Genomic DNA, 14,577 nt, shown 5'->3' on the forward strand with positions numbered 1-14,577 from the left:
GTGTGTGTGTGTGTGTCAAAATTTTGTTTTGTTTTCCCAACAATTTTATTGTCACATAATTCACATATCAGACAATTCAATAGCTCAACCACATCAAGAAGAGTTGTACAATCATCACCAACATCAATTTTAAAACATCTTCTTCAAACTTGTACTCATTGTTATTAGCTCCCCATTTCCCTCCAACCTCCCCTGCCATACCCCCAGGGAACTATTAATCTGCTCACTGTCTTTATAGACTTACCACTCCTGGTTTTCATATGATTTTTTAAAAACTTCTTCATAACAATTCCTGTTATTATCCCATGGCCTTTGAGAAAATCTACCAGGGTTACCAATTAGAGAACTTAAAAAAGAGTGACAATAAATTTCTGAACCTATATCTCTCTCTTCAATTTAACTGGTTCAGCAGATAATTTTGGAAGTCACTGTTTTGACTGGGCCATTTTTCAATATCAAACAAAGGTAGAAGGAATACAGAGAGTTACTGTGCCAAAAAGAAGTGTTCAACTTTCAACCATTCCAAGAGGTGGTCCATGATCAAGAACCAGTGATGTGGAAGGAAAAAGTCCAAGTTGAACTGATGGCATTAGTGGAAAACAAGGCTCCAGGAATTGAAGCAAAACCCATTGAACTGTTGCAACAAGCAAATGAAACTTTGGAAGCATCTATTTTTTTTTATGGCAAGAAATTCAGAAGACAGCTACCTGGTCACTGACTAGAAGAATTACATGGTTCTCTCCATTCTAAAAAGAGGAGGACCTGCCAGGATGCAGAAAATTATAAAACGATATTATCATGGTCAAGTAAAATGTTCCTGAAGTTAAATCAACATGGTTGCAACCATTGGTGGATCATGAGCAGAAATTCAAACTGGATTCAAAGGTAGATCTGGCAAGAGGGATATCAAATGGAGGAGGGCTTAAAGCCGAGCATATCAAGGGGGAAAATACTTACTTATGTCTTCCTGAATGTGTAAAAGGTGTTTGGTGGGGAGATCCAAAATGCCTCCTGATGTGCTCATGCAGAAATTGGACACAGATCCAGTGGCAGTAATACTATATGGGTTAAAATTAGGACAGGTGTGTACATCAGGGTGGTAATCCTCTCACTGTGCTTATTCAATCCGTATGCTGAGCAGAGAAACTGGTTTATATGCAAAAGAATATGGCATCAGCATTGAAGGAAGTCTTATAAACAGCATATGATATGCAGATGGTACAACCATATGATATGCTGATAGTGACAACCTTGATTTCTGAAAGTGAGAAGGACTTGAAGCACCTGCTAATGAAGACCAAGGATTGCAGTCTTCAATGTAGATAACAACTCAATGGAAAGAAAACAAGACTCCTCACAAGTGGAGCAATGGTAGCATCATGATAAACAACAAATAAAAAAGATCGAAATTGTCAAGGATTTCATTTTGCTAGGATGCAACATCGTGCTCATGGAAGCAGCAGTCAAGAAATCGAAGGGTATATTATTACCTTGGGCAAATCTGTTGCACAAAACCTCTTTAAAGTGTTAAAGACCAAGGACTTCACTTTGAGGATGAAGGTATGCCTCAAGCAAATCATAATATTTTCTGTCACTTCGTATGCATATGGAAGTTGGACAGTGAATGAAGGAGACCACAGAAGAGTTGATGCATTTGAATTATGGTGCTGGTGAAGAAGATTGCAAGTACTATGGACTTCCCAAAGAACAAAAATTAAAATCTGTCTCAGAGGAAGCCTAGTGAGAGTGTCCATTAGAAGTGAGTATAGTGAGACTTCATCTCCCATGTTAGCAGGAGAGACTCCTCCCTGGAAAAGATGATCATGCTTGGTAATGCAGAGGGTCCCTTACAAAGAGGAAGGATTGACTCCGTGGCCCACAGCAATGAGCTCAGACACAGAGACGAGTGTGCAGGTGCCGCAGGGCCAATCATTGTTCCGTTGTGTTGTGCGCAGCACGGCTATGAGTCACAACGGACGCATGGGGGCTTCACAACCGTCACGACCACATTGTATCTTCTAGCAAATTTTGTTTATTCGATTTCTTTATTCCATTCTAATATTTCATTTACAATCATTCAAATATTTAATTGATAAGCATGACATTACAATATTTCATTGCAATCATATTTCTGTTCTTTTTATTTTCTTTTGTTCTTTTCTCAGTTGATCCACAGATAACAAAATCTTTTTATTTTGAAATACTTTATAATGTGTAATTTATACATCATTACATGCTATTTGAGTTGGAATTCACCATTGGCAGCGAGTAGTGGTGATTGGGTGTGATCAAAGGAGCCAGGGCAGGACTATATACTGTTGCCTATTTCTAGCATACATTACCCTTGCTCTGGTCTCATTCACCTTACACCAAAAGGAATGTCTTTGTTGAATCTCGTATGGCCTGTAGGAACGTCATGATATTCGTGCCTCCAGTTCCTTTGTTTTCCGTTTCTGATTGATTTGATGAATCCTCAGGATCTTGCTTTCCCTTCTGTTTTTCCCTTGCTGGCTTGGTAATGTATGTGTCTACTATTCCTAAGTGGTAGTCCCGCAGGGACACCATCGCTCCCACACACTCATTATAAGCATCTTTCAGGCACCGGTCACCCTTTGAAAGGACAAACTTTCGGATTGAGGGACCTTTCTCTAGTGACTCAAGAAAGGCTTTGTGAGCTGGTGGCATATAAGTCCTCATTTCCTGGAGGAACCCAGCAGCAGATCCTAAAGGGACAAAGAAAGTTGAGGTAGTAGGGAGACCAAATTAAAAAAAAAAAAGTATATCCAATCTGTATTTGTCAATCATGAGTCCAACTCCAGAAGAGTGTAAGAGATCTTATTTAGATAAATGTCTAAGGCATGTCACGAGCTGTTTTATCCAACTCAATATTTTCCTCCCTTACTGTTATTAGAAGCTAAGGAAACACAGAGAAGTTAAAACAAGTTCTAAGAGTATCTTCGTCTTCCCCTTTTAGGGCCCCAAATGGAATGCAATGACTATGACTCATTTTTGAACTTGGCCGCAAGCATTGCCTTTGGGCCCCTGTGGGGCAGGAGAGCACACAGTGAACGGTCCTAATTGAGCTCCACGATTTTGAGGGCACTTGAGGCCATGCTCCAGTGCTTAGCCCTGACTTCAGGCCAGATGGCTTTCTCTGTCTGATTCTCATCGTACATAGAATATGTGATCTTGGTTTCAATACAGTCGATTATGCTTCACATGCTGAGCTGAACAGTGTGATGAACCTGAGTTTGAGTTTGGAGCTTGCCGCTTTCTAACTTGGTTAATGGGAGCTGGACCCTTATTCTCTTTAAGTTTCTGCCTCTCCATCTGGGAACTGGAATAATGACCATCTCTCCTTAAAGGATTGAATGAGCTCAGCTGAGATGCTGATAGGAAGACTCTTTTAAGTATTTTGACACTACCACATTTATCATAAAAGGTGATCATGATCTGTCATCATCCACTCACCATCACTGTGCCGGATGCCCAGCAGGGCATCAAAGCACTGAAAGACGCTGCTTTGGCCCGCACTGCCCCCTGAAAACTGCTTGGGGGTATCCCAGACCCCTTCATACAGGAGACCCTCCGGCAGCAGTGAGCTGCCTTTCCAACTAGAACAGAAAGGAAAAAGAAAAAGTCTTTTGATTAATTGCAACAGAGGATGAATATACGGCTGCACAGGCTAGACAGATTTCACAAATCTTGCACACTATTTATTTCTGGTTCTTTTCCTGGATGAAGAAGATTCATGACAGCAGAAAGGGTAACTCAGTCACACTCAATCAGTATGTCTCATGGTGAACCATGTGTTTTAGAGTAGAATGACTCTATATATTTTTACAACCATGACCTGTTGGAATCATATCACCAGGCCTTTCTTCTGAGACACCTGTGGCTTGGTTCAAACTGCCAACCATTTTTCAGTAACCCAGCTACTAAACAATAACATAATACTGATCAAAGTGAGCCACATGTTCTAAAAATGGAGCTTTAACTTAGTGTCACCACAAATCAGTCTATTCTCTTTAAAACTACAAGCTTTTCCTTATCTCGCCAGTGCATTCCCAGACATGGAATAAAAGAGAACTTCTTCTTTATCTAAAAGTGTATTTTAAAATTAGAATAAAATTATTACACAAGTTTGATGCCTATTGGGACTATGTTGGGGGATTTTTTGTGTTGTTTAATTATTTACCTCAGGATAAAGATACGTCTTTCTGCTCCCATAAGGATATCCAGGCTCAAAGATGCTAGAGAGCAGTTATATTCTGCTTTATAGATTTGGTATGAGTCAGAAAGGACTCTAAAGCAGTTGGTTTAACTTTTAATAGAAAACAAACTCAAGCATAAGACTACATACCCAGATAAGTATGTGCGAAGAACATTGTAAAATATAGTTGGATCCACGTGTTCTGTTAAAAAAAGAAAGAGAAACAAAAACGGTTGTTTTTAATTAAGTAGCATGAGTCTTAGAGTGAGAAATTACATTATATACTGTGAGAAAACAAGATGTTACAAACAACTGCAACGGGATTTCTGACAGGCTCTGGAAAGAGAATGGGTTAGTTCGAGAGAACAACTCACCCCTGGTCAAGCTCAGAAGCATCTGGCCTGTCTCTGTAGGCCCTCTCACTCCATATCTCCCCTGAGTAGGGTCTGTGACTGGTACCGAGGAGCCTGGGCTCACTCAGCCTGGGATGGCCGAAAAGACTAAACTGTCAGCCTTTTTTCAGCATTGCTTCGTGTGTTTATTGACACAATAGCTAAATACTTACCACAAGAAATTCCCCCCACACACACACACACAAACAAAACCCTAAGGATTGTATCACTCACTGTCTTCTTCCTTAAAACGTGGTTAACATCTGTGATTTGGAAGCCCGTCTCCTTGCCAGACTACTCAACAACAACTCAAAGTCCAACAATAGATAGTCATATAGGAGTAAGGTTTTCCAGTCAAAGGACATCAAAATTGATTGCAAATTTGTTTCATTTTGGTTGGTTTTTTAATTTGATAATTTTGCAACTACTTTTGAGCTCAATGACTCTTCTATGTTGCTTCTTCGGCAGCATTGTGAAAGAAAAATAACGTAGCAAAGAGCTCCTATAAAGCATCACGTTGTCTAGAACTTAAAACAGCTGATTCATGTGGCAAGCTTTCCATTTAATACCTAGGCAAACTTAGATTAGATACTTATCTCCATGAATCAGGATAGTCGTATCTGGAAAATGCAAATAATAAAATACACGGCATAGAAAGTATAATATTGAGATACAATTTTGGAAGTGAAAACACACTGAATGAATGATGGTTGGATCCTTTGTCCTGCATGACTCTGCCCATCAGATGAAGCATTTGACGGGTAGCCCAGAGCACAGCACCGCATACAATACTCACTGTGGATTTGTTTAAACACTTCGAGGGCATCCAGCTGGCAAGATTTTATCACTCTCAATGCATCTTTACATTTAACCAGATCTTGTTTTATCATCGCATTAAATAAGTCAGGAATTTTCTTTAAAGGAAAGAAAAGAAAAAGGAAGACACTTAAGATTTCCTAGGATGAATATCAGCACATAATAAACAACGTCCATGTCTTCGTTCCTAAAGAAATAGTCAATATTGCCACGACTTTCCCAGGTTGAGCAAGCAGTTGGCTATGTTCTATGTTTATATAAACTTAGATTTGATTTCATTCAGCTTGAATTTGAGATAAATATATGCAATTCTTCCTCAACTTAAAACATATTAATATAGTTGAATTAATAATAGTCAAATCATTGGCATTATGTCACTAAACACAACCCACTGCTATCAAATTGATGCCAGCTCATAGGACAAGGTAGAGCTGAACCCATACGTTTCTGAGACTATAGCTATTTATGGGAGTAGAAAGTCCCATCCGTCCTTCTCCTGCGGAGCAGCAGGTGGTTTTGAACTGCAGACCTTATAGTGACTTACGATTAAGAGCTTGATCATGGGAGATGTATTCTTTCAAACTGAACCAAGCCCTGTCCTGAGCCTGTCAGAAATCCAATTGCACTTATTTTTAGCATCTTGTTTCCTCACAATATATAGTATAATTTATCATTATATATAAGTACATATAAAAATATATATGTGAGAGTATTTGTACAAATATAGATGTGAGTGTGTGTATATGTTTATATAGACATATGTATCAGATGATCGCCAATCCTCAATTAAAGTGTTGAGCGTTGCAGACATTAAACCTAATTTAAATTCTGCTTAGTATTATTTCCATTTCTAGATGATTATTTTGTATGTCAATCAAGATATAAATGTTCCTGGGTGGATGGACATACTTTGATTGCTGAAGCCGCTGCTAGTTCCACCAACAGGGACACCAGGAAGAACCCTCTGTCGCAGCCATCACCAGGAAAGAAGAACAGAATGTCCAGGTTCCTAAGGGAAAAGCCATGCATTCAGTATTCTTACAAGTCCAAGGACCAATTATGCTCCATTTTCATGGTTGTGCATGTATATATATGCATGTTTACCAAATATTATATTCTCAATATTTGTACAGCTCTCTAGGTGACACAGCCCATAGAAAAAGTCTTTTTCTATAACTCAATAAATGTTTTTATATTCACATTTTAATCTATGAATATGTTTCAATTTCTCAGGACATGTAACTGCCTTATGAAGAATTGGTAAGAATCAAAACCCTGATTATCCGATTTGTTTTCTGGCGTGTTGTTGTTTTGGAGTGGGGGAAAGCCCGACACTTTCCCTTCCTCCAGTTCATCCCCTCGGGGCACTGGCAGCACAACCCTTAGGTGCGTGGCTATGAAACGAACAGTTAGTGATGAAAAACCAGTTTACCGTTTTGCAGGAAAACGCCTGGCAATTTCCTTCTGTTCCCACCACAGCCCAGAAAACCGTGGGAATTCTCCTCAGTCACCTGGATGACTCCTAAGTTCACAAGCCACTCAAAGGCACCTAGCGGCAGTAGCTAACTCCCACTCCTCATTAAGGCTCAGCGTCAAGGACATGCTCCAGGGATCCCTCCCTTCCCCGCTAACTATGTATATATTGCATTAGTGCTCCTGGTGCTGTAGCATCGTATCTAGTGTCCTTTTTTATATGTAATTCTTACATACTTTATTTTTTGCTTCATTCGTTTCTTTTCATTAAGGTGGACTTTTCTAGTTGCTGTCCAATTGCTTTTGTGCATCAGAATAGAATTGAGCCCCATCGGGCTTTCTTTTTTATTATTCAATGTCTAACTTTTAAAAAATCATTTTATTGGGGGCTCATACAACTCTTATCACAATCCATACATATATTCATTATATGTCAAGCACATTTGTGCATTTGTTACCCTCATCATTCTCAAAACATTTGCTTTCTACCTAAGCCCTTAGTATCAGTTCCTCATTTTTCCCCTCCCTCCCCACTCCCCCACCCCACAGGGCTTTCAGTGGCTGATATTTCATAAGGATAACTCTAGCGTTTTCACTCATGGTACTTCATAGAGAACTTGAAGGTCTAATCTTTTTAAGTTAGCTGCTTAGTGTGTTAATGGTTTTCACCACTCAAGGACACCAGGGAAGACTTATACTTACGATGATTGCTTTTATTTCCTAGCTCTTAACCTATACTTAGTACGCGAGGGAAAAACAGAGTAAGAATTGGGTGGAAAGAAGAACTTTTTGTATGATTACATATTGATAGGTAGTATTTCCTTTTGTACAAAGGGAACTGAATCCACTGCACAAAACAACGATTTATTGATGATGGAACTAATTCAGGCCATAGAGGCCAATGAGCCATAGAAACATAGAGGTGTTTATTTTATGTTTATACATATTGATTACCTGTATATTATTGCAGGTATTATTTATGCACATAATCATAATTATATTGTCAAACAGACACAGTCATTAGATATAGTCAAGGGGTGTAATTATTTGCTCTATAAACAATTACTTTTGTAATAAAATCTAATTGATAAGTTTTTAAAAATCCATTTGGGGGATTTGATAAAGTTGATTCACTTTGAATAACATATAATGTTGAAAGTAAAACCAAAAAAACAAATACTTACTCATAAATCATGGGCCTGTGAAACACCCAGAATGCAATGGGTCATTTGGAAGAAAGAGAAAAAAAATAAACTTACAATCAAACAGTTTAATGTTATTAAACTATCAAAAGTAAGATATAGATAATAAATAAATGAGTAATAAATGGAAATACGATTTTTACGTTTCTACACAGGAACTGCAAACATTTAGGTCTTTGTAAGTGGAATTAAAACACTAAATAAGAATGCAGCATACCTGGATAGTCAAAACTGGTTGATGCTGAAAAGACTGGTTAATAAGAGCCAGTTCCCTTTATTTGAGGCATTTCTATGCACAGAATACACATCTGCAGACATATCCCCAGACCTTGGCTACAATCTAGCTTTATTGTGGAAGATCCCATCACTAAAGTGTTCTGAGAAGGCTGGTCCCTGAGCAGGTCTCTATGCAAGACCCCAACTTTATTCATGTATTGATGAGGATCTGTTTTCATTTGTTTTATTTATTTATTTATATGTTTTCTTATTGTTTAATTCAACTAGCTACTTAAAATAATTTTTAGAATTTTAAAAACATAGTCATTTAAATATATTTATATAATGATACATATTCTATTTCATTTACAAGATATATATAAAAAGAATACATACAAATGTTTTTGTGAAACAAATAAGAATAAATTTGCCTGTTCCAGAGAGTTGACCGAAATTGACTGGAAAGAGTACACAAAGTAATTTCCTGCGGCCAGGTAAATAATCTGTACCTCGTAGAGATTTGTGAAAACCACAGGTTTGGGCATTTTACTGTCTGCCCTTTATGCACCCCTGTCACATATGTACCATTCTTCGGTAGTTGCAGATATAACAATCAAAGGAAAAATACCCAACAGCAGAATTGTGCTGGCAAGAATGAAAGCAATGTATAATTGCTTCTTAATTTAAATAAAATGCATACTTTTTATTAATGTTGTAATCATAAATTACATACCCGTTGGGATCCTTTTTCTTCCAATTTGCCAAGACACAATCTGCATAAGCCAGAATAGGGCGTAGCCCCAGCTTCGCTGATAGTTTGCAGTAAGGAACAGCAATGTTTCTTGGCAGAATCTAATTAAAATTCAGTATTTATTATTGAATTATGAAGTTTCTCATCTTTTCTTATACTTCTTGGATATCAAGTATTATCTGTTTTATATAATGACACTTTGAAACCAAACGAATATTAATTTTTATCCGTCCTTTCAGAACGTAAGATTAGTAATTGTTACATGCTCATCCTTTGCGTTAATGTGGACAAAACCTGACCACAGAGTAGAGCAGACGTAGTGGGACCAGGCCTGATGGATGGATCTGTTTCACTCTTGACTTTGTACTTGTCATGGAAGTTGTTTGCATCCATTCATTCATCTGTTCACCCAACAGATACTTAATGGATATAAAGATAAACTAGGGCAGCCATTTGTAAGAATTTTGAAAATAAAGTGTAATAAAGTGTGGCTAGATTGTTGATTTGGACCGCAATGCAGAAACTCCTTGTCTGAATATTTTATAAAATGATATTGACACTTAACTGTAAACATTTACAGTAGTGGAAGGAGGAATTTCCTTTATTCTTGCTCTATGGTTCCATATAAGAATGTATCGATCAGGATGACCACTCTGGCTTACTCACAACTTTTATGCACCCCTTTTAGAGGAGGTCTAGAAATGACAATTTAAATTGTAACTTAGCCTCTTCTTTTCCCTTTGTGCTTCCTCGTTGCCTTCCTTCCTTTTTCATAGTCCTTAACAGAGGGAGGCTCCTTCACCTTTCTCCCAAGTCAGGGCTGGTGATACTAAGCCCAACTTAGGTTCGCAGACCAATTAACACAGGCTGTCACTGGGATTCCTTCCAATGAATATAAGTGGCCCCATCATTATGCAGTGCAAGTTCCTCTTTTTTTAATTTCTGAAAATAACTGATCACATAGGTGAACTATAAAGGCTGATCAAGTCTTAAACAGAGAACAGAACAGAAAAAATAATATCATGACAATTGTCTTTACCAGTAGAGAAGTATACTTCCATCAATTAATAGTAGGTGCGTCCAATTTTTTTTTAAAGTTAGGCATTGCAGTCAGTCTTTTATTTCCCCCCATGAAATGAGGGTTGTAATATAAAATACAGGATTTTCAAGTGACTTTGCATTATACATTGGGCTTATATAAACAAATAATTCAGTGTTGATCTATTGTTCAAATGAAACTTGAGATCTGTGTTTTCCCTGTGAAATTTTAAAATCCTACATGGAATGAGGATACAGGCCTTTGTTTTAAAATTAGGTAGAGAATGACAGAAGTAGTTTGCAGATATTTTACCTCTTCCACTCAAGTGCCATAAACCTGTATCATGAGCATAGTGAGAAATTGCAATGAAAGGTAAATTTATAATGTCTGTATTCATAATTATATTTCTATGTAAAAGTAAGAATATAATTAGCACAAAATACATACTAAAATGCCACCATTTAAAATCTAGATTACTTAATCTTGGTGAGATTATAGTAACAACATAGACTAATTCACTGTCTTCAAGTTGATTCCTTAGTGATTCTATATACATTTTCGGAGGCTACAGTATTGAGGGAGTGAAACTGCCTCATCTTTCTTCCTCCAACCTGCTGGTGGGTTTGAATCACTAGTTGTCAGTAGCAACCCAGCTCCCAGCTCACAGAACCATCAAATGTATCTTTCTATATTGGCAGATGTAAGACAATGCCTTTGCTTTAATTAAGATGAGTTCTAAAACATTTATATGAGTCATAAAATATTTATGAAAGTGTTACAATATGACATGTTTTAGGTATTTATTATTTATAACAGAAAATATTAAAAACAAGTAAGATGTATGAAAAGAGTACTGAGTAAGTAAAAATTCAGAAACTCGATGAAAAATTAGGGCTACATTAAATGCTAATTATGTAGCAACTAAAAAACGTTCACATTATAATTTACTTGAAAGAAGAAAGGAAAATATACATATGAAAAGAATAAAGCCACTGTGTATAAGTAAATGGCTAAAATAAAATTTTAATAGTCATTATTATAAAATATTATATAATATAAAATAAAATTATAATTATCGATATTAATTTAAATTAAGTAGCTGGATTATTTTTGCCATTTACTTTTCTGACATTCAAGTTTAGAAAAATGTAGTTATATTGCTTTGAGAATTAACTAGCTTAAATTTAAATGGGAATACCTGCCAGATAGCACAAGCAATATGAGGAGAACTCCGTACCTTACGGACGTCTTCATCACCTTTATTCCACACATATCCCATGGTGATGTACCCCAGGGCCAGATGTGCCAGGCGCTGCGACTTGTGCTCTGTGAGGTCATCAATGCTGAGCTCAGGCACCTGAGAGCACAAGGAGTGGTTGACTCAAATCAGTTTGCGTAAAAGATTTTGCTTCAAGACCAAATTTAAAATACTAAGAATCTATGAAAGGAGATGATTATATAATACACAGTTCAAACCTCTTTGACTCTTGCTCGTAATTCATCACGCTCAATCAGCTCAGGCAGATTTTTAGCAATGCACATCCATCCAGCGTACTTATCAGGTAGATTCTCCTGGAAGAAGAGAAACAGGACTTTTATATACCAATTGATCTTATTGTAAAATAGAATTAGCATCCCCCTTATAGACGGGGTGACCCAACACTCATTCCCTGAAAAGCTGCCCTGGTACTCTCACCTGTGTGTCTAGTCGTGGCAGTCCCTGCATTGACACCTCACGATCCTCTCTGTCTGTCTGCTCTCCTACACTGTTCAAACACTTCCATGGATTTTTTTTCTAAATTCACCTGCAAAGTCCCATTAAAATCACCCTGACTGCACCTTTCAGTAATCCCTTATTAGAAACCTTCTAGATTCACTTTTTTTTTAACATTATTTGCCCTCTTTATATCTTTTTCACTCAATTCTTGAAACAACTGCAAAAGTTGGCTTTTATATCTGCCTCATAATGAGATATTTATGTAATTTGTTTTGTGCATATAGTAAACTAATTCAGATAAAGTATTTCCAACCTTAAAATCCTGTTTTAGTTTTTCACTCTCTGATACTAAGGATTATATTGTGCTTTGAATCATATATTTCTCATAGGACTTTACAGAGTCCTGGGCAAGTAGGAGGCACTGTGTCTACATACCCATATATGCTAACTGCCAACTTTGATTTCATCGTCATCTTAGTGTACGCCCAATACATCCATATGGAATCCAAGTAAGAATTCCTTCTTAGAGCCTGCATATTTGAGGCTAGATGAGAAAATGATATTCTTTCTACATAGATCTACGTTGACCCTGAGGTATGTTCCAGCAGTCTCCACATTTGCCATGCTATTTTACTAAAAAACTCTTAAAATGTTTGATGTGAAGTAATGGCCGTTTCCAAAAGAAGATTGTTTTATTGCACTATTAAAAGTATTTCCTTGAAATCACTCAGTCCTGACCTGTGTGGATGCATTTGGAGTGGGAGTGTTTAGGTTAATCTGAATATTATTTATTTGTACATATAAAAGCTAGGTGCTTTTAGTAATTGACATACAGCATTTATGTCGTTTTTATAAAATAGCAATCATTTGAAGAGGAGACTTAAGTTGAGAGGAAGAAGTTGCTTTATGTTTGTCTGTATTATGCAACATCTTCGTAGGATTTTATTGCCAAATGCAGTTCAGTTACTGGATTTGTTCTCTGTATAGGTGTTTTCTAGCTAGTGACTACCAGGGGTATGAGGTACAAATAAAGATACACCTTTGTAAACGTATTAACTTATCAAAAGATGTATCCAGTGGAGAAAAACCAAATCTTCTCCAGGAAATGCATGGAACATTTTAAACCGAGGAGTAAATAATAATGATAATAATTACAACAATGTCATTTCTTCTTTTCTGGATAATAAATTGGGCTTAGACTCCTGCCCTAGCTCTGGTACTTCCTAACTGTAGGAACGTGAACAATGATTTAAATTCTGCACACTGTATGTATTCTCACGTCATCAGGAAAATATGCATAATGGCATGCATACCTTTTCAGATGGTTATGGAACTGACATGGTTAATGCTTGGAAGGGTTTTTTTAGAAAAATGCTATGTCATTATTTTATATTTAAAGTATTATTGATAAATTATTGTCATTTATATATCAACTTTCAAAACCCATGCACCTTTTATATATCTCACTGTCTGATTGCACTGTGCTGTTACTTGCATCTTTCTCCTAGGACTTTGCACATTACCCGCAATGTCATTACTATTGGAATTGGTATTCTGTCTAAGACAAATTAGGAACATGTAGTTCTTATGGTAAATATATTTACTCAGATGAATTATACTTCTTTGTAGCTAAATTGCCAACAACACCAAAGATTTTAAACTTTGACTCCAAGCTAATGCTTAATGAAAAACAAGGCATATTTATACAGTACAAAAGTTGTTCTGAGGTGCCCTCTCAGAAACCTAATCTAATTAGTAACTCATGTTTTATATAATTTAGTGCATCAAGTGACAAGGGAGTTTCCCCTTGATGTGTGGACATTTATAATTTTGGCTTTTTAAAATGACTCTGGAAAGAAATTAAAAAATAAGTGCCTCTGGAAATGCATTTGAATTAAATTAATTTTATTTCTATGCTATTATCATTTTGTATTGTTAAAATAATCTATAGTTTCCTCACTTCTTCTCTCTGTTATCTGTGTACAGTAAATAAAGAGAGTCTCTAAGACTAAATTTCTAGGCAGAACATTTAAGAAAAGGTAAGTGAAATACAGGTTATTACAATTCTTTCTCCAATGTTTTCATTTTGTTTAATAAAATCTAGTAAACCATATGTCCCAGTAGAAGTTAACGAGTCAAGGTAGGTAATGAAAATAATACATACATTTAACCTACTTCAGTACCCTCTCTTACCTGTGGACTGGGCAGAGCGAAGGCCAATTCTTTATCTATCTGGAATACTTCATCAATTTTCCAAGAGCCTTCCGTAGGGCATAGCTTAGCCTGGGCCATTCTGTGCATCTTCTCCAGTTGCTCGGATTCTGAAACATTTCAGAATCTCTTTATTAGAGTGTTTGCTATTGCTATGGGAAAAAACATTTCTGAAGTAGGAAATGGCCACTTTTAGATTAGTTTCATTCTAGTTTCCTAATTCGTCATCGGATAAGCACAACACCATAAAAGCATCTCTATCCATCATATGAAGACACTGAGAGATTATATGACCTATAAAATTGTATCACTAGGAAGATTGCAGATGGCAGAAGGTTTAATAAAAATAGTCAGAACCCAGAAATCACATGACCAGAGAAGCTTATTTTATGGAAACTCCTTGAACTTTGAATTAGAATAATAAATTGAAACATGGAAAAGTTACCCACACCTATCGTCTAGCTATTTTTGTCAAGGACTGTTTTTTAAGCTTTGGGGGTCCTTCGAAATCGTCAGCGCCTTGTTTCCATTGCCGTAGAGCACAGCC

The 14,577-nt window shown here is 36.8% G+C and overlaps 1 protein-coding gene across 1 annotated transcript; it reads right to left on the reverse strand.

The window, feature by feature from the left end:
• Positions 1-2,266: 2,266 nt before the first annotated feature.
• LOC101651677 (indoleamine 2,3-dioxygenase 1-like) lies at positions 2,267-14,111 on the reverse strand. The gene is made up of 10 exons (XM_030884662.2): positions 14,013-14,111; positions 11,579-11,674; positions 11,340-11,459; positions 9,046-9,164; positions 8,079-8,093; positions 6,331-6,430; positions 5,402-5,519; positions 4,364-4,415; positions 3,472-3,614; positions 2,267-2,723 (listed from the first exon to the last, which is right to left on the reverse strand). The coding sequence occupies exons 1-10, from the start codon at positions 14,109-14,111 to the stop codon at positions 2,365-2,367; spliced, it is 1,221 nt and encodes a 406-aa protein (XP_030740522.1). The 3' UTR covers positions 2,267-2,364.
• Positions 14,112-14,577: the final 466 nt, after the last annotated feature.

Source organism: Echinops telfairi, unplaced genomic scaffold (genome assembly GCF_000313985.2).
Source record: "Echinops telfairi isolate 266 unplaced genomic scaffold, ASM31398v2 ScPeMD7_9;HRSCAF=40, whole genome shotgun sequence".
Lineage (NCBI taxonomy): Eukaryota > Metazoa > Chordata > Mammalia > Afrosoricida > Tenrecidae > Echinops > Echinops telfairi.

What these genes read in the sequence shown, in the direction of transcription:
- LOC101651677 (XM_030884662.2), bottom strand. Translation starts at nt 14,111, where the DNA reads ATGGCCCAGGCTAAGCTATGCCCTACGGAAGGCTCTTGGAAAATTGAT. An exon ending in TCGCTCTGCCCAGTCCACAG is followed by an intron (nt 11,675 to 14,012) that starts GTAAGAGAGGGT and finishes CTCTTCTTCCAG; the next exon opens with GAGAATCTACCTGATAAGTA. An exon ending in AGTGTTTAAACAAATCCACA is followed by an intron (nt 4,416 to 5,401) that starts GTGAGTATTGTA and finishes TTTTTTTAACAG; the next exon opens with AACACGTGGATCCAACTATA.